We start from the raw sequence: 20397 nt of genomic DNA on the forward strand, positions 1-20397 counted from the left end.
TCTTCGAGGCGGAGGGATGAACTGCCTTACATTATATTTTATACATCCAACCAGTATTGGCTGGATTTTAACCTATTCACCTGCTCTTGACCTTTCAGCCACCTCATACTCATCACTTACCCTCCTCATTATGCTCTCTTTCATTTTTTGAGTTCTTTTTTCAGTGTCCAAACCCGAAGAATGTCTCAATACATTCCAATGTCCATAATCCAAATAAGCAGTAGCCAATACACAGAAATAATCCAAAACCAAATACCAAGTAAAAACATTGTGTGTAGATGCCCAATTTAGGATTAATAAAGTACATATATTCTAGTCTAGTACATTGAGACAGAATCTCTCTCCAAACATTCTGACATCACCACTTCTTCCAGCTAATCTTTCTATCTTGAATCTTTCATTTCTCGATCACATTTGACCTTTTAAAAAAATAATAATAATAATAATAATAATATGTATCGACATTTTGGCTCAGTACAATCGATGCCAAATTTGACAGAAAATCAACTGTGTCTTTGCATAGTTATTAAATTGGTTTAAAAGCACAAAGGTGTCCACCTTCAACTCAGGGCAAAACGACCTCATCTCTTTGCACTAGATTATCTGTATCTATATCAGTATCTGTGGCTAAAAACCTGACTGTTGTTTTTAGTGAGCATTTCCTCCTGTAAAGTCCATACGACTGAGGAAGACAAAGAAAAATACTTCAAAGACAAATTTAAGACAAAAGTGATAAATTCTTCAATATACCGAATATATGAAATTCAGTAGCGGCTCACATTCTGCTGAATGCTGATATTAATCCCATGAACTGAGGTAAAAGTAAAGGTACCAAACCCCAGTTTGCGGTTGAATTGATTTCGGTTAGTTTTAAATCTTTTAATACAAACAGAAAGTATGGAAGTGGAGCAGCGACCAGCCAGTTCCAAAGGTTAAACTCTGACGCCTGTTATCAGTGTGGGTGGGGGAAACGGAGCCTGCTGCCACATGCACCTGTTTGGACGCAATGGTCACAGAAGATTTTACAACATTATTGTTCTCGCCCTATTTCTCCACAGACACACCCTGGCAGCTCAGCGGCCAAAGGGATCAGTCAATCCCAACCAACCTGTAACATGCAATCTTAACAGAAAAGGAGAGGCTGCTAAAATGAACACTCGCAGGAGAACTCATTCAAACCCTCAGAGTTGCACTCTCATATCAGATGGACAAATCCCAAATGGAAGTTTATTATATTGCATTTTTTCAAGTATTCATTTTGTGATTTTTTAAAATGAACGATCCACCCTTGACTCCCCACTCATTTGGCAGCTAACAAGTTAGCATAAATAAGAATTAGTTGACGTGAAGAACATGAGGTACATGAACCTCTTTTCTGTGAAGGTAATTAAGGTGTGGAAATTAATCAAGTATTTCATTACATATGTCTAATGAAATACTTGGTGTAATACATGGTCTGTTGGCTCATTCTTACAGCCTTGACGATGTTAAATCGCCAACATGAACGAAATAGCCCTTCAACTTTCAGCTGTACCCACCTCACTGTGTCTGTTATTCAGTATCAAAAAATGTACAACAATGTTTGATCATAAGTAATAAAGTTTACAAATATAGATTTTTTTTTTAAAAAAACATTCCTGACTGGTTATCTGTTTTCGGAAAGATATAAGAAATTTATATAACAATTCAACAATAGTCATCACAGCTCATTGTTAATTTAGGAAAAGACTGTGTCTTGTTTCCTCGAACAATTGGAAAAATTTAGAATTTTCCGCGACGCATTCCCAAAACTTTTCCAACATTTAGTTGATACTTACTCATGCTCATTAAAACTCAATATTTATTAGGAAGAAATATACATTTGTACAAAACACTTCGCAAAAACGTCAAACTCCCAACAGACGCCATTATTATTTATCATCAACAGCATTATTAAACACAATCGGTTGAAAAGTAGAGCATGAACTGGAGCCAGATGAAAACACTTCAGGCACTAACGGAGATTCTGCGGGATACAGAGAAAAAAAATGAGTCAGTGTTACTGCAGATACGAGGAAGTTTGTTTTTGTGACTAGATGTTGAAAATCAGGCGGATCTTTTGTACCAGGCTTCCTCGAACCTTTTAGTCTTGCTGTTCAAACAAAGGGCTTGGCTTGCTACTCATTAAACCAGAGATAACGCCCCCCCCCCCCCCCCCCCCGCCCCCTTGCCTTGGTCACAGGTCGCGCTCTTTCAGTATTGCGTGAAGAACTGAATTAATCTGAAACTAAAACTCAACAAAGCAGCAACAAATGTCATTTATAAACTTTAAAATTGCCATTACCATTGGAAACAAAACAAAGTAATTGGTGAGATTGTGAGTTTGAATGCAACAAAAAAAAAATCACAAGACAATATCTGGACTTTCAATTTGATGGATAAAAAAAGAAATATATATATATATATATATATATATATATATATATATATATATATATATATATATATATATATATATATACATATATATATTCTTTTGACAGAGTATTTCATTTTGCCCCAGTGCAAAAATATGAAATGGAGCATTAATATGAAGCGAACTTGTACGACTATGTACTACTATTGATCTTTAGCTTCTGAGCTGGAGTACTTCTTCCTGCTCTTCAGAAAATATAGATATAGAAAAATATGAAACAACATATTTAAAAACAAACAAAAAAAATTCTATGGCCGCCTATTTTCAGGCATCTATTTCTATTCCTTCACCCGCTCATCTGTCGTCCTTGCACGCGGCTTTTTAAGTTTGTCAAAGTGTGCAACGTACATCACCAGTCACCGATCCTCCACTAAGTCGGCGGAGTCTCCGCTGTTGCGCCCGGCGCCTGGACGTCAGAGTCGGGGACTTGCGGGGTGCTGGTGGTGTTGCCCCCCTCGTGCGTGGGGGTCATCGCCTTCATATCGATGACCACCTGGGGGGCCACCTGTGGTCCGCGCCCCCCGCGGATGCCGCCGCCGCCGCGGCCGGACGCGGCCGGCGCTTCGTTCCTGCGGAAAGAGTTCCTGATGCTGCTCGACACCCGGTTGGAGAAGCGGCGCGCCGCGCCGCCGAAGCTGCCCTTGTTCTTCTTCAGCAGTCCCACGTCGTCCTCCAGCTCGGCGGGGGGCACCTCGATGTTGCCGGAGTACCAGAACACCCACCACACCAGGCTGAGGAAGATGATGATGGCGCCCGCGTAGATGAGCAGGTCGTAGAAGAAGATGTTGGCGAAGACCCCGACGAGGAGGACGAGCAGCCCCACCGTGTCGAAGGCCACCGCGGCCCAGAAGGCGCAGGTGCAGCGGCCCAGGCCCCGGTGCTCGGGGTGCTCCATGCTGTCAGCCCCGCGGCGGAGCCAGTCTCACAATGGAGGCTGATTGTTTCCTGGAGCGCAGCGAGTCGTCGCGGCATAGAGTTTCAGCCGGGGCCGCCGTTAAGGTGAGCCAGGTGATTCGGGCCCGGGGACGCCCCCCCCCGGACAGTGACGTCACGCAGAGAGGCGGGACCAGGAGTTGCGGCCCCGGCTATGCATGCAGGTGAGTGACTCCGGTGGCGAGAGGACGGCGTGTGAGCCGCCGTGAAATAATCTCAGAGCTGCCTTTTCAGAGGAGTGTTTCCCTTTGCTTCAGAGTGTAGGGAGAGAAGAAATCCCTCTGAAAACGCATGTCTGATGTAAAAAAAAAAAAAAAACATCATCAAAACAAACAAAACCCAATGTCTAGGTAAGTTTGGTCAATAGTAGGAGACTCTGCTTTGAGTTCCTTTATTATTTCTTATTCACTCTCCTCAAAATTTCCCCCCAAAACTTGATTTTTGACTCTATTGGGTGACTTGTTGAGCTTTCAAAAACGATGAAAGCAAAGTTCAATGAAGTACTTCCCTTTTTACTTTTACCCAACTTTCGACACCACATCTGTCCTGCACACTAGAACGGTGAATTCTTACCCAACGCTAGAACTTCACCTACAATAATGTGATTTGTTGCCAGCATGCAATGTTGAGTTTCAACACAGCCTTGTTGCCAAAATTGTGATTTGACTGCATCAGAGGCTGACAATCCAGGAAGGACATATACGACTTGCAGGGGAATCTGCTGCACATATTTTGATGTCCTAAGGAAGCAATAAGAACACAGCATTTGATTAGATTGATGTTTTTTTTTTTTTTAAATGCAAAATCAGTGGTTGGCACGGTAACAAACTGCCAATAAAAACCAGGAAGTAAAAACACAAATACTGTCAGCGACTTCTGGGAAATAGCAGGTGGAGGGAGTGGCCTGGCCGTCTCTCTCCACGACACACCTGACATTATCTCACAGTGCACTAGTGTGCTACAAAAATCGAAGCACTGACTGCACTGCAAACAGCTGGAGCTGAGGTTCAAAAGCTGCAGTCCCACAGAAGTGTTGAGGAGTCGCATGGAGGTCGTCTGTGAAACGGTGGACTGCAGCGCCGATCCTGGCCATTTTCATCAGGGGAGAGATCAATTTTTAAAAAATGTTTACGCTATAAAACACCATTGTAAATTCATTGAGTTGTGTGGGGAAAAAAAACAAGTTCAACAAAATGTAAATTAAAAATTTGTAAACTCAAACATCCTAAACCAACCATTTCCCTAAACAAGGGGATGTGTTGATAGTGAGATTGCACAGTAATGCTTTTAGGTGCCATGTGAAACAATTGGCATTCATTTAAACACAGTTCATACATTTTCACATCATTTTTTTTTTTTTTTGAAGATGCGGTTTCTTTTAAAGAGTTGGATCATGCCAGACACACACCATGTGTCCTTTTTCTCAACTTTACCAATAGATGACAAAAAGAGACCACAACAGTGTGGACGGCACGATGCGCATGAACTCAGCATTGCTCAACCTTGCAATAGGAATAAAAGCAGAATTGACACCTCTGCAGCCAAAGCACAAAACAAACACACAGGAGGTGAGACTAATGTAGAAGCTAACGACCCAGCAGGCGAGGCCTCGCTAACAAGCTGGTTGCACACAAACTGGACAGCAAAACACTCCTTTGAGAAACGCCACACCTTTTCCCCAATTTCTTATTTTATTGTCATAGTTGTTTTCTTTGATAACATTTGGACACGCTCGAGCACACTGCCAGAACGCCACATGATAAACCAAAAAAAAAGAAAAATAGAAAATAGGAAAAAAAAAGAGAGAGAGAGAGAGGGAGAGAGAGAGAGAGAGAGAGAGAGAGAGAGAGAGAGAGAGAGAGAGAGAGAGAGAGAGAGAGAGAGAGGGTAAAATCAAAGGGAGACATGTACACCCGAGATAAACATTTTGGTTTCAACTGTTGAACGTTCTTTCAAACAATTTCTTTAGAGATTAACTTCTGAAAATCATTTCATATTCCAAGCGATACCTCTTTTGTCCACATCGGTTTACAGATATAACCTCTGTCATTTGTCATTGATGAAAGCAAGAAACCAAGAAATGAGGAAAGAAAAAAAAAAAAAAGAAAAAAAAAAAAATCATCATGTATTGGTTAGGTCAAACCAGAGTGGTTAGGTGGAGGGAGGGCTAACCCAGAAACGGCATAGCTGAGCTCTCAATATGAGAAAGCTTGACTCGTGTGGACTTCATCTTGGTTTGTCATTTGCTTTAAAAACATTTTTTTGCATGAGTTTTTTTTTGTTGTCGTTTTGTGTTTGTGTGTGTGTTTTCATATTTCTGAAGCTGATCTTGGGCACGCAGAAGGGGGTCATGACAGGGATGGCGCCGTCACCGCTGACAACCGGAGTGGGCGGGTTAATGACCGAGCTCTGCCGGATCCTTCTCACCACCAGGACTCTGTGTGTGGGGCAGCTCCCCGCGCCTTCAGTCGCGCTCTGCAATCAGCTTCAGCACTTTGCCGATGGCGATGGTTTTACCTGAGACACACACGTAAACACTTTAATAATAGGAATTATGAATTTTAAAGTTCTAAAAACTTTATTGTGTTAAGCCAGAACCCAGCCTTAAACAGGGTTTAACACATTGTGCATATTCAGTTACACACACACACACACACACACACACACACACACACACACACACACACACACACACACACACACACACACACACACACACACACACAATTTCGCATTCTTCGGGATGCGACAATCACTGGGACTCTAACTTTAACTCTTCCTGTTAAAATAATATAACTCGCAGCAAACTGTGTAAAAATTCTTACTTATCTTTGGACCCGTTTTGTGCATACACTATTTTTGGTTTGCTTTTTTCGCTATGACATCAATTGAAATACCGAAATCGTTTGTTCATATTAACTTAAAAGAACGATCATTCAAAATTCCCCCCCAAAAAACTCTGAAAAAACTGAAACTGGTCCAGGTTTAAACAATTTTGACATCAAGTATCAATATACTAAATTGCCCAGTAACAACAGCGACTGTTGCTGCCTGGCGCTGGGGACCAAACAACCCGCTCACCTTCGTCCCGTAAAGTAAACCGTCCCATCTGAGGAAAATCCTTGAAGGTCTCGAGGCAAATGGTCCCTGCCGTGCGCAGGCGGGCGATGCAGACCTGGTCCTGTTTTACAAATCGTGGTCGCGTCTTGCTCTTCTCTCCCGTCTTCTTGTCTACCATACAGATTAAGGCCTGCGGACGACGCGGGACGCAACCATCAGATCGAAGCCGTTGGAAATCTACAAACTTGGGTTGAGCTCCGTTCTTCCATGCGACGGCCTTACCGCAATTTGCACCTCCTCAATGCAGGTGTGAATGTGAAGGACTGCGTTGTAACCTGGACAGATGATGGATTTGTGTTCGATGATGACAATCTGTGGAGAGGGAGGAGAGACAGGAGGAGGAGGGGGGGGTCGGTTCAGTGCTCGGTGCGTCAAACTCAAACGCGCAGTGGGGCCAACATTTTAAATTTGGACAAAGTCGTGAGCCGACACTGATATTTACTGGAATAAAAAATAAAAAAATGAAAAAATAGAAAAACTTCCTCCAGATGTAACAGTGAACATTTTAATATGGATCCAAACAAGTTTTGCTTCAACACTGAATATAGAACAGCTTAATACTATACAATAAATAACTTCATATCACACACAGGCAAAATCAAATCAATTTTCTTTTCCATGGGCTAATAATACATGTAAAAAATAAAATAGCAACAACAAACCAATTCACTAATATTAATTATTATCCACATGCAACCACTGAAGGCCACACCTTGGAGCAGCAAGAAAAAGTGCATCGAGAAATCGTTACTTGTAGCCTGTTGTGAAAATGACACTTCTTTTCATCTCCTCAACTTTCTTGGGCCTTTCTGTCAGTTTTCGTCTATAGTTGCACTCTTTGGTTCTAGCCACACACAAGACAAACGGGTCGGTCTTTTACCCGTGTAAAGAGACATTCTGCCTCTCACCTGCCCAAGAGCTCCTGTTTCCTGCCGTTCTTTACGCCATTGTTGTTGAGTGGCAGCACCGTGCTGGTGGTAGCATGAGGCTGCTATGACTAAATGCCTAACTATTTATTTTCTTGCGTTCTGATTTTTCTTCGTCATTGTTATGTCATTTGATAATAATAGACCAAACAATTGTTTATTGATTTGTGCGTTGCTAATGATGGCTTGCGATAACGGCGGCCCCTCATCACCATGGTCAGGTGACTGCAGCACCAGCCTGCTATATTAGCCTGGCTAATGGGGCTGTCAGGCTCTTGAGTGGAACTCAGCCCCAGTTTTAGACCGCTGACAAGCCTTTCGTTGGATTATAGATCTCTCACTTTGGATTTTTTTTAGGGGGGGATTTCATGCAGCAACCTGCGCCGCATTGCTCACGGTCGGGTTTTTCCTGTTTTGGCGTTTAACGCGGGAAATAGAGGAAGATGTTACTGGATCGCAGCATCTCCCAAAGTTTCTGTACAGCAACAGTTTGGCCGCGTCGACTGATTGATTCCATTCGGAGCAAAGAATACTTTGCTCACTCTTTCCTGGTGATTTTCTGGCCTTTATCCTTTTTTTTTTTTTTTTTTTTAAATGACTAAAAGACCATAAGTGAAAAATCTACAATAGAAAGATTTGCTATAAATCGCAAGTGAGGTCACCGTCAACCTGTCAGTCGTTTTAAAGGGGTTTATGTTTGTATTGCGCGCTATGGGAAAAATGCTTTTTGGGCCCATGGTACTTTTTTTTTTTTGCTGCAGTACCTCGAGTGGCCACTGGGAGAAATCAGTGCGTCACCATATTGCCAGTCCGGTGCCCAGTTCTACTTATAGTACATCCACGGTCCTGACTGACACTCTGAAATACCGGCAGAGCATTCTGGGATATGTAGGAGTAGCAGAACACGTGCAACATAATACCAGCGGGTCGGCTCGAGCGGTCATTCGGTGCCGCCTCGCGGGCCGAAATAGAACTACCCAGCCAGAGTTTGACACCTGTGGCTCGGCGAGAGGGAACTGACCTGGGCGTCGAAGGTGCGGCCCGAGTGGCAGAGGTTCTCGTGGTTGCACAGGATGAAGCCGGGCAGGATCTCCTCCTCCTCGATGCCCTTCAGCCGCAGCTTCAGGTTCTCGCCCGGACCGGCGTCGTCCGTCTCCACGTCGTCTGATAGGAGACTTAACACCTCCACCGTGTGCTGCACGGGCAAAGGCAAGAGTGAACATTGCAGGGGGAGGGGGAGAAAGAAGAAGTAATAAGATGGTATTAGCTGCTGCAAGTGTCTTTGGTCAGTTCGGAGTGAATAAAAAATCTACTTAAGATTCTAAATATTGTGTTTCTTTTGTTGTTGTTTTTTAAAGTAAGCCGAATGATTTACAGGTACAGAGTATAACATTTTAAGGAAGCCTGGCATATAAGGAAGTCCGCCTGATAGTGCCCCAGATACGAAACGCACTTCCTTAAATACTGGCTTCCTTAAAAACTGGTGGTGCAAGTTGGCAGCTAACTGGGAGCAAGAGCCTTACATAAAATCCATAAATCAAGCCAAAATTTACACATTGGACCTTTAACGCCAAGAAGCATAAAACAACTGACTGATTTTTTTTTTTTTTAAAGAAGTACTTTAAGGGATCACTTACTCTGTTTGGCATCATGACCAGCTGCTGTGCTTTACTGATGGAGCCCGACTCCAGTTTGCCCAAAATCACTGTGCCCATGTCCTGTTGAGACAAGAGCGGTTTGCACACAGCCGTCAAGACACAGGAGGCAATGTCTCCATGAACTGAATCAATGTCTAAATGGCTTCAGTCACCGACCAAAACTACTGATGAAGATGATTTTACACGAGTTAAAGTGGCCATTAATAACTGCTGTACGCAAACTGGATCTGGATCAATCTGGATTTTCTCCGTCTTACATTAAAAAACACGCCTCTTACTTTTGTGTTGTAACCAGACAAGATTAAGTTGGCTGGCGTTTGTATTATTGTGGAATGAATTTGAGTGCGGTGGAAGAAATTTGGGTCGTGACTTAATGATGTGGCTCCTGAGACTCCACCAGTTGAGAACCACGGATGTAGGGAGATGTAAAATATATTTTGAGATGTCGACTTATCTAAACCCAATCCTTTTATCAATGCACAGTCAATAAGCAGCAGCGAGCTAAAAATGTTGACAAGTAACCGGCAGCCTACAAAAACAGATGGTAAACGGTCAAACTACTGCGACCGGCAAACAGCGGCCACTTTAACAGGCAGACGGATGAAAGGAAGCCTTCGCACATAAAGCGTGCGGAGGCCCATCGGAACACGAAACAAACCCTTCCTTAACTTTGAGCTCAGTTCAGTCTTGCATGGACACGCTGACGGCGAGCGGGTCGATCTTTGACAGAACAGGAGGAGCATCGCCAGTGTTTAAGAAGTTAATGTGGCAGAGCTGGACTGGCTGGCGCTGCTCTTCTATCAATCAGTAAATCAGCGCTTTGACTCCGGGTCTTTTCCACGCTGACCAAGCGGATGATGAAAGCACTGGGTCACCCGGCGCTGAAGCGCACGCAGTGATCGCACACACAAACAGTCGGTGCGTTTACGTTACACTTCAAATAATCAGAGTATTATTGCCTTATACAGTTCAACTTCTTCCACTGGAACTTTCAAAGAAATTCAAAAAAATTAAAAAGAGCCCGGACTGCTCAAGCGTCCATCTCAAAAATCTTGAATGGTGGCACTGACAGGCACCAAACACCATCGAGTTTCCACCACGTCTTCCTCACTGAGAATTGCATGGGCCTCGCACCTCTTTAATATTCATTTTTTTTAAACAAATGTGCGTTTCCATCTATTTTTCTTGAATTTTCAAAGAAAAGCCTATAAAAGCTGTCACTCCGACCAGAGGTCAGCGGGAGTTTAACAATCCGAGTGAGAGACCCTGATTATTCAATCATACTCTTGTTACTCCTGCAATGTATATAGAGACTTAGAACTTGTTGTTTGACGAACAACAAAAAACAAAAAAACAAACAAACAAAAAAAAAAACGCTCCTAAATGTCCAGATTTTGCAAAAAGTTGTGCCAACTGCTGTGTCACAGGACAGGGCTGGCACTACAATACTGAACCTGCTGTGATAAGGCCATCATTTGAGTGAGCAAATACTCCAAGTATCTCAGGTGCACGTGAACGTCCTGACTGACACAACACAGTTTTGAGGACGTCTCATCATGTGACCAAACATGATTTAGCCTCCTCTGTTTAACTGCTGACTAACAGAGACAAAGGGTGAATCTACTCGGCCGGTGAGGTTGCAGTGACTTTGGCTTCGGTCTAAGCAAACAGCTGCGACCAACCTCGGTGAACTCAACACTCAAACCTTTACCGTCGACCCTGAAAACACAGTGACTGACCACATGATATGAAACGTGAGCGAGTTTGATGGGTGAAATCTTTACCTTGTATTTGTCAACGATGGGCAATCTGACGGGACCGTCGCTGGATCTGTTTAAATTTGGCAAGCTGTCCAAGTGTGGAATGAAAGGTAAACCTCTGGAATGGCACAAGGTGGGGGGGAAATAATTAGTAATTGATAAAAAAGAAAGAGAAGCAAACAGGGGGGAATAATAAAGAGGTTTGGCTCAGCCAACACTGGGGCACTTACGTGTACCAGGGGCAAAACTCGGTGGGCTCCTTCAGGTTGGCCCCCGTCAGTCCGGAACATGGCATGAAGTGGATGTCTTTCTTGGGGTTGAAGCCCACCTTTTTCAAAAATGGCACTAGTTTCTCTTTGCACTCCTCGTATCTGTGGGCCACAGAGACAAAGAAAACAAGCCAGCGCCGTTAAAGGAAAATAAAAACACACTGGACTTTTAAATTTAGCCGGCTGCACCACTGGTTGACGGCCGAGACGTTCCAAGATGAAATTGTCAGGTAGCGAGTTTCCAGGAACTTTGGGGCCGTGAGAGCCGAGACGTCCAGGCACATGATTGCCGACACAGTGGCTGCTTTCTGTTGCATCCCGCCGTTTATTTCCTCCACAGACGAGCCACTGTCTCCGTCGTGAAAGAGACGGTTTTCTTTCCTCTTTCCCTTCCGCTCTCATTTTCGTGCTTTAATGCCGCCGCCGCCGCCGTCACATAAGACCACCCGACGACTCGCCCGCTCACCTCTCCACGCTCCAGTTGACTGTGGGGTCGTCCATCTTGTTGACCAGGACTATCAGGTGCTTGACGCCGGCCGTCTTGGCCAACATGGCGTGCTCCCGCGTCTGGCCGCCCTTCTCGAAGCCCGTCTCAAACTCGCCTTTCCTCGCCGAGATGACCTGCGGGCCAAAGACATTCCGTCAAGGTTGGAAATGCTCAAAAAAAAAAAAAAAAAAAAAGGTAGAAAAAGCAAAGTTGAAAAAAAAATTAAAGGGCAACTCCCGTCTGATATATTTGTTCTGCAAATGATACCGTTATGAACATATGGTGGCTGCACATGCTCAATACTTTGAGCAAAGAGTCAATAGTCATCAAGTAAGGCAGTGGGAACTAGATCGGTGGCTGTTGCAACAACTTATTCATATGAGGAAGCATTTTTTTTCTGACGGTGAGAAAATGCTAAAAAAAAAAAAAAGTAAAAAAAAAAAAAAGGTACCTCCTGTCTGATAGATCACCAACAGACAAAAAATGATTGTTGATTGATGAACAGACATATTTGTTGTGTAAATACAGCGACTAGAGCGGCAGCTAGATTTGTGACTGTTGCACCGACTTATTATTCCAACACTAGGAAGCATTTTGGGTTTTCTGACGTCACTCAAAGAAAAAGGAGAGAAGGTGACACGGGGACGGGGAAAGGAAACTATATATAGACGCTGGTGGTGCTGGATTAAACATCCCGAGGTGGAAAAAAAAAACACCCATCGTGGAAAAGTGTATTTGAAGGCAGCGGTGAAGGCAAACAACCAAACGTGCGGACGACACGTGCAAGAGCTTTTCATCGTGGATGCGGCGAGCGAGGGTCAAAGGGCAAAAGATCGACACGCTTTTCCAGAGCATTAGCAGCAAATACGCAGTGTCCTGATATGAGGAGGTGGTAAATGACTTCCTTCTTAAGTAGGTCACAGAACAACAGATGCCCCTTGTCGAGGACTCTTCCACTTCACTGTCCTCCGCAGTTTGTCTGGCAGTGGCAGTGCTCTGTTAGTGCTGGGCCTAAGCTGTGCACTGGACTTTACAGTCAGAAAGCTTGGACCAACAGTTCAGTATATTCCCTAATATACTGAACTTGGAGGGTCGGGGGGGTCGATTCATGTATGAATTGTGATTCTTATCCTTGACCATTCTGGATTCACGACAAATCGGTTTCTGCCGTCTGTCTAAGCTAGTTCAGTTGCCGGAGTTTGTTTTGATTTTTTTTTTTTTTCTTATTACAAAAGTTTTATTGTTTAGCATATCTTGAGCTTATTCCTGTATTCACTGAGAATTGAGACTTGGTCAAGAAGTTTTCGTCTTGGTACAAACAAAATCACACAAGCACTCATTTGTGTTATTTACGTAAAATTTTGTTTTCATAAGCTTCCGTGGGAATACGGCAGCTAGCCTAAGGTTTTATTTTGTGCAATTGTATTGCTGTAACAACATCATTCAGATGTCTTCTGCTTTGATTCCATAATTTGCATAATTATTAACACAACGTCTTTGAATGGAGAATTTTGACCGTAATCATGACCCCAAGAATCGGAAACGAATCGCACGACACGCAAAGACTCATCCCTACTGTGTGTAGGCTGTTTCAATGTTTTCCAATGGATGCCACCATGTACTGCGCTGTGACAATGACAGTTGTCTTGCTTTTTCTGACCTAGGAACCCTGACTGGTCAAAGGTGATGTGCTCCAAAGCGATAAACTCCAACCCAAGGCGATGATGGTAACGATACACCGCATCATCAGCGCAACATCAAGTAACGGAAATTTCATTGCGATTTCGTTTTTCCCTCCAGAAGTCGATGAAATCAGGAAAAAAGGGAGGCAGTACTGCTGGTAACCTGTGGAGGGCAGCAATGGGCTTTGACATTCACTACCGGGTATCTTAGAAGAAGAAAACCCCGCTATCCATTCTACTTGCATTGCAACTACGGCTCCCGCATTTTTCAAGTCCTTTTCTGCGTTTTATCACCTAAAGGGCAAAGTGCAGTACCAGTACGAGGATGTTTCGCAACAAATTCCGCAAAATACTCGGTGCATTTCAGTGATTCTTAAAAATGCCCCCCGGGGCCCAGTCAAACTTTTAGAACTTTGTTTTGAATTGTCGCGTAAAGACGGAGAGGGACCAATCAGGTGAAAGCGAAGCTGTTCAACAGGCCGGTGTTTCTGTTGTTCAAAGTTCTGAGTTCAATTAATGTGACGTCTTTAATTTAAATGTGCAACCAATAATAACAACAATAACAACAATAATAAAATTATTTGTATATTAACAAAAAAATATATATATATTTTTTTTTTACATGATTGCGCAGCCCTAGCTGGACAGATGGAAGTCGCAAGATCGACTTTCTGCTGAACTTTTCTTCCGCTGAGACAAATGAATAAATACAGAATCCTGGAGTGTCCCTTTAAAGCACACCAGTTCCCTTCGCCACTCACCAGGACGGCCAGGTCTGCTTGCGATGCACCCCCGATCATGTTGGGCACGAAGCTCTTGTGGCCCGGAGCGTCCAAGATGGTAAAGTGCTTTTTATCTGTCTCAAAGTACGCCCGGCCCACCTCCACCGTCTTCCCTTTGTCTCTCTCCTCCTGGTTGGTGTCTAAAGCCCATGACAGATACCTGGGACACACACACACACACACACACACACACGCCACTGGTTAGAACACCCAAGCACACACTGAGCCTCGGTTTTGGCCCAATGCGACGGTGGCTCACCAGGTTTCACGGTTCTTCTCCTTGGCTTCTCTCTCGTACTTCTCCAGGGTTCTTTTGTCCACCATTCCCGTCAGGTACCTGGAGGGGGAGGAGCAATTAGAACACGGACAGGGAACATTACCAGGGTACTTCCTGCCTGGGTTTTGTCTTAATTGTACCAAACGTGTTGGGGGGGGGGGGGGAGACGGACACAGAAAGTGTCGCTTACATGATTTGTCCACCGATGGTGGATTTGCCCGCATCTGGGAAAGAAGAAAGGGAGACTTCAGTTCATCTGAGCAGGTGCTGCAACGTCAGTCGGTTAATACGGCATTGTAGTTTCTGAGAGGCGGTTATGTCGTCTCGCCCCCGAGAAGTTCCGTTCAACCGACGTTGTTTTATAGCAGCACTTTAGCCACAGTCGCACAGGGAGACGGATCGTTCAGACAACCTGAATGACACCTTCCATAGCTTCAGAAAATAGCAAACGCTCTTCTCCGTTATTAAGAAGGAGCCCTGAGAATCAGAACAAACGGTCACTTCCAACACTGACCCTCAACAGCTCAGGCCAACAACGCCAAGTTGTGCAGAAAGTGACAATTTCTGTGACAATCTTAATTATTCTTTAACTTATTTTTTTCAGAATTCTTTTACTCTCTATGCACTTTTTATGAACCGATTGATGATTATGCAGCTGAGAAACTAAGTTTCCTTCAGGATAAAACAAAGTACATATCCATCCATCTATCCATTTATCTATCTATCCATCTATCTATATATCTATCTATCTATCTATCCATCTATCCGTATATCTATCCATCTATCTATATAGCTATCTATCTATCTATCTATCCATCTATCTGAGGGGGTTCTGCAAAGTTCTGCAAAGCTCGGGGGAGACGTGCTTTGTCTCCGCGAGGGTCCACCGACCTACGTGTCCGATGAACACAACGTTGACGTGTTCCTTCCTGGGTGCGTCTGGCTGCGGGGGCGGGACCTTGGGCGCCGGCGCCTCCTCCTCCTCCTCCATGGTTTCCGACGGCGCCTCCTCGGTGTCGGCCTGGACCGCCGGTCCCCGGTCGCCACCGCCGGGCTCCTCCTCGTTTGGCTCGGCGTCCTTTTGGTCCCAGGGCTCCTCCGCGCTCATCTCTGTGTCGCCGTTCTCCACCGGCGCCGCAGAGTCTGCCGAGGAGCAAGCGTGACCCACATTAGCATCCATCCCTGTTTGTGTGTCTCGTTTTGGTGTTGTTGTTTTTGGTTTTTTTTATCCTTAACAAGTCATCGTGAAAATACAGTTGGTGGGAAATTCTTCTTTTTGTGCATTTTGCATTTGCGGTGCATGGCATCGACAATCGGTGTCAAGTCACCAACATTCAGCCACATGCTGCACGTGCACTGTTGCGTCCAGATCACAGCCGTCCCTTGGAACTCATAGTACAAGAATTTAGTCCCGATTTTAATTTTGTCTTATTGACAATAAACAACAAAATTATTTCCACTTCTCTGTGTGTCTCTGCTTGCAACACAAAAAACAAGGTATCCGACAAATGCGGAATCACAATAACTCGGAACGAGTAAAAATTTTAACGGTGTCCAAAAACTTTTTTCCACTACTGCAGTTGGAATACAGGAAATCCCCGCAAATAAAGTGCAACTCTGTGTACTTTTCTACTTTACTTGTATTGACACAAAATAAAAACAAAGCTTCCAATTCAATACAGTTTGAGATCCCTCGCTATCATATTCACCATATGAGAAATTGTCTTTTTTTTTTTTTTAGCCTTTATTGCTTCTCCGATCACACCACACACACAGAGCCCATCGATGGACTGCGCGTTGGTTCACATCCCACTTCACTTCCTGGTGCTTCCTGCAGCATCACCGAGGAGCCGGCAAAGGCCGACCGCTGACGCAAAAGTCCTCACAGATCTGCGGTGACGCTGAGCTCGACGCTAATTGGCGGGTTAGTGCGACCGGCCGTGAGGTCGGGCCAGCTGGGCAGAAACCACCCCCCACCCCCTCCTTCACTGTGGCTCGACTAAACCACGGCTCAGGCTGAACCCTGCCAGAAAAGGCTTCTTACCAGCTGTTATTGTAAAAAAACAGGCATCAGTCAGAGAAACTTAGAGCCCACGCTGATCATGGAGCTCTATTAATAAGCCAACCCTCACTTTGTGTTGATGTTGACTTTACTTTGTCACTTATAAATATCGACGCCAGTATTTTTGTTTTTAATTTTCTTAGCAATGCAGTAAAAAACAAACAAACAACACAAGCAGTTTTTTCCCACTGCTTTTGGCCGCAGCAACAACTGTGGCCGCTTCTCGCTGCTGCTGCTGCTAACTATATCTTTCAACACCACTTTCTACTGAAATGAATGCCATTGAGACAAAAGCGCAATGTGAGCGCACGCTACGGGCACCGCTGCAGGTGCTGTTCGGACCTGCTGGATTTGGTCGCAGCCAAAGCCAGAGTTTGAGAAAAAAAAAAAAAAGAAAGAAAAGAAAAGGAAAAAAAAAAAACTTTGGGGGGATTTCTCAACTATCTCAGGAGCGACGGCGACACACCTCACGTACGTCCGGACTCTTAACGAACAAGTGAAAGCAGTGGCTAAATCAGAGGTTCATCCACAAGTCCCACTTGCAACCAAGGGTGGTGACGTACTGCACGACTTTGCCAAACACGTGTCAAACTGTTTACTTTTGTTGCCGTTGCAAATAAAGTTTTCCGCAAATCAATCTCAGAATCGAAACCTTATTTGGTTGACGGATCACACTAATAAATACACAGAGCGCAAGTTGCATGACAGCAATAAGGAATCGGCACAAAGCAACAAACCTCAGTTGTGCCGAGGGCTCCGCCGGGGCGTCGCAGCACAGAGACGCCGAGCGCTGGGAAACTGCGATCTACTACTTAACCAAAACAACTCAGCCACCAGGAACAAATATTGATTCAGCTTGTGTTTTTAATCGGCGGTCAGGTTCCACTACGGCTCGGCGCGACGGCCAACTTTATTCATTAATAGTTTCCTACGATTCTATGTGCGAAAAAAGAAGAAAGAAAAAAAGAAAGAAAAAAAAACTTGGCCAGATGTGACAGTTTGGGAGTTTGATAAAAGAAGGTCAGGCAGTTAATCCTGGGAAAGACTCCACATGCTGATTGGACGGCGTCGCTGGATTCGGATTTGTTTCTGCTTTTCAGCGTGCGACGCGGCGGCGGAGGATCTCGGCTCAACACAAACACGCCAGTCGCTCGGGGGGAGGGGGGGGGGCGACGACGGTGTTGTGACTGAGCGTTGCCGGTGACACGACAACAACACGACGCCTGTGGCGGAAAAGCTGAGCAGGTGACGGGAGGCCCGTCTGACGAGCCTTGGGGGGGGGGGGGACTCCAACACTTGTGAACTCGCTGCACACGGTTTCCGTTTTCTGAGCCCAATCTGTCTCGTCAGGAAGGGCTTGTTGCTACGCTGTACGATGGGTCAGGAGACGGTACAACAGTTGCACAAAGCGGAGTGGCAAGTGGTTAGCACAGGTATTGAAATCACAGCCCCTCCCGACGCTGCTTTTTCCCTGTGTCAAAATGTCAAAGCAGCGCACGGTCGCTTGAGTTCTGTTTTCTGTCAAAGGCGAAGGAACGCGTCCGCAACCTCTAGTTTACAGCTCAGCTGATACGAAAAGTTCCACAAAACCCCAACGAACGCCCAGCAGGCACTGATGTGGCTCTGAAATGTCCATTTTACAGACTTTTATCTACACTTTTAACAAGCTGGCGTGTGTTAGAACTGATAAGAACGGGGTACCAAAAAAATGTCACTGAACAAAATCCAGACCGCAGGAGACGAGGAAGATAAACGGAGGCTCAGACATTCAGTTAGTTTGTGGCCAAACAATGGAAAAAGGCATCTGGCGGCACGTGTAGGTACACAACGCTAACACTGCCACGGAGGTGCAGGTGGAATACTGTGACAAGTGTCTCATTAGAGTCTCATTAGGCCACTGTGTAACTTAATCTTTCATAAATGTCATACATTAGCCTGGACTTCACACCAGCCATGCTATTTCTTTCACAAACTGCAGTTTCCCATAATAAGGTAGAGACGCGTTTGACCTCTTGACCCCTGTGCAAGCTAACTAAAGCCTAATCTAATGCAGCCATTGCCGTAGCACTGACAACATGAGTTTCAGTTCACCCTGAAAAAACAGAATTACGTGACTGCAGTTGATGCAAATCGCTTCCACTGAATTTGGCTAAGTTTAGCACGCTTATAAAGCATATATATATATATATATATATGTATATATATATATATATATATATAAAATAAAATAACTTTTCAGAGTTGCCATGGCGCAAGCTAAAATGTTCTGAACTTTGTTCACAGGCACGCAACAGCCAAGTTACCATGCAAAAAAAACAACAACCAAACCTCAATACAGGTTTTGTTTATTCCGTCTGTTCAGCGTGGGCCTGTGTGTGATATGACAATGAGGGGGAGTTCTACCATCATATGGCGTACACACAGAGTGCATACATACCAGCACTTTCTGATACCTCCATAGTGGAAATCTTTTCAACCGCAACTAGAGAAAAGGAAAAACAATGGTTAGACAAAAGCTCCATCCCCAAAATGCTCCACAGGCTCAATGCGAAGCCCTGAGGTGAGGTTTTAATTCGGGAACAGGAGGAGTAAGGGAATTTCGGTGATGACAATTAGGGGGAAAAAAGAAACTGCTTTCGAATATGTCAATTGGTTGCTTTATACTAGATTGCAAGCCTTGGACCACTTCATTACCCAGTCAATGATGAAAAGGGTACAGGATGTTGGTGTGTTGTGTATAAAATGAGATGTTCATCAAAACGTCCATACAATTGTGCAATAGGTTTATGGGACATTAAAATAAATAAGAGCTTTTCCCGAGGACGACGAGTTTTGAAGCACATGAAAAAAAAGCCACACGTTTGACCAGATCTGGCTGCTTCCAGCACACCTTTTCTCACCAGGTGCAGGGAGACCGGTCGAAAATATCAGTCTATGTTCACTAGGTGTTTATTCTGTGCAGTTGATATAATCAGCGGTCACTTTGCCAAAGCGTGAAGTAGCAGGAGACACAGGCGCGCCGTTCTGAGATACCGACCAGCTAACCATGATGCTAACACGGTATGGCCGGTTAGTTGCAACGAGCCGAAGCCGGCTCATTATCTTTGAAACAAGACAACGACGTGCCACGGTTTCCGGCACAACTACATTTATGTATTGGTCAAGTGTGCGACTAATACGACGGTATGGGGTCATAATTGAGGTCCAGCGGCACCGAGCAGACAAGTTTACAGGCACACGGGTGATGCTAAGCTAGTTTGTTGCGCTTCAGAGAACGCGTGTTTTACCAGTGGCTAGTAAGCTAGCGGCAGCCCAGCCCAGATTGACTACTGTTAGCGGCTAGCTTCATGCTAGCCAGTGTAGCTCATCAACGTGACTGTTACTCACCGGTAGAGTCGAGATTCTCCGAGGGTGCTTTAATGGCAAATGACGGGACGAATTCAGCGGCGTTCACGTTGGGTACGAACGGTTTAGCGTTTACGTTGAGACTTGCTAACGCTGATTCAAGTTGTCCGTCGATTGTGGCCTCCACGTCGTCCTCTTGTTCCCATGAATCCGGGGCTGTGTCTCTCGGGTCCATCGTGGGTCTTGAATTCTCACTACCGTTAGGATATGAGCTACGCAGTTTTTTTGGTCTACGTATATAGGTCCACCCAAAACCCGGAGCGACGGTCGGTCCTTGGGGTAGTTGACAACGTCCCAACTTTCAGTATAACGTACTGAGTCAACGCTCTAAGTCGAGAAGAAGCAGCCGGTTTCGGGACGCTGGAGAGGATATTCGACTCAGCACTCCCAGAGATAGTCCGCGTGAGCGTCTACGTCCGCTCGTCGGGAGAGCGAGTCGCGGTGGCGCATGGGATATGAAGTCGTCAATCGAAGCGGAAAACTGCTACGTTTACCGGCGCTTTGGCGACAACAAGACTACACTTCCCAGAGAGCGGAAACCAACGAGGTCAAACCCAGTAGTTTGTACGTTTTCAGAAACC

General features: G+C 44.8%; 2 protein-coding genes across 3 annotated transcripts; both read right to left on the reverse strand.

Annotated features, from left to right (window-relative positions):
* Positions 1-1823: 1823 nt before the first annotated feature.
* On the reverse strand, positions 1824-3536 carry LOC142892348 (transmembrane protein 238). Its single transcript, XM_076032445.1, has 2 exons — positions 2804-3536; positions 1824-2005 (listed from the first exon to the last, which is right to left on the reverse strand). The coding sequence occupies exon 1, from the start codon at positions 3348-3350 to the stop codon at positions 2826-2828; it is 525 nt and encodes a 174-aa protein (XP_075888560.1). The 5' UTR covers positions 3351-3536; the 3' UTR covers positions 1824-2005; positions 2804-2825.
* Positions 3537-3897: 361 nt separating this feature from the next.
* Positions 3898-20243, reverse strand: gspt1l (G1 to S phase transition 1, like). 2 transcript variants are annotated; one of them, XM_076032443.1, is made up of 14 exons: positions 19799-20243; positions 18849-18893; positions 15241-15492; positions 14540-14573; positions 14332-14409; positions 14052-14232; positions 11588-11742; positions 11083-11223; positions 10877-10970; positions 9072-9152; positions 8456-8629; positions 6731-6820; positions 6470-6638; positions 3898-5905 (listed from the first exon to the last, which is right to left on the reverse strand). In XM_076032443.1, the coding sequence occupies exons 1-14, from the start codon at positions 19989-19991 to the stop codon at positions 5853-5855; spliced, it is 1740 nt and encodes a 579-aa protein (XP_075888558.1). In that variant the 5' UTR covers positions 19992-20243; the 3' UTR covers positions 3898-5852. The 2 variants fall into 2 exon arrangements, with proteins under 2 accessions (XP_075888558.1, XP_075888559.1); XM_076032444.1 differs by lacking the exon at positions 18849-18893 and having other exon boundaries at positions 19799-20242.
* Between the last annotated feature and the right edge of the window lie 154 nt (positions 20244-20397).

This window comes from Nelusetta ayraudi, unplaced genomic scaffold (assembly GCF_046127955.1).
Source record: "Nelusetta ayraudi isolate G7.1 ecotype Tasmania unplaced genomic scaffold, CSIRO-AGI_Nayr_v1 ptg000034l, whole genome shotgun sequence".
NCBI classification, from domain to species: Eukaryota; Metazoa; Chordata; class Actinopteri; order Tetraodontiformes; family Monacanthidae; genus Nelusetta; species Nelusetta ayraudi.

What these genes read in the sequence shown, in the direction of transcription:
- LOC142892348 (XM_076032445.1), bottom strand. Translation starts at nt 3,350, where the DNA reads ATGGAGCACCCCGAGCACCGGGGCCTGGGCCGCTGCACCTGCGCCTTC.
- gspt1l (XM_076032443.1), bottom strand. Translation starts at nt 19,991, where the DNA reads ATGGACCCGAGAGACACAGCCCCGGATTCATGGGAACAAGAGGACGAC. An exon ending in GGAGGTATCAGAAAGTGCTG is followed by an intron (nt 15,493 to 18,848) that starts GTATGTATGCAC and finishes GCTCCTCGGCAG; the next exon opens with ACTCTGCGGCGCCGGTGGAG. An exon ending in TGTGTTCATCGGACACGTAG is followed by an intron (nt 14,574 to 15,240) that starts GTCGGTGGACCC and finishes CTTCTTTCCCAG; the next exon opens with ATGCGGGCAAATCCACCATC.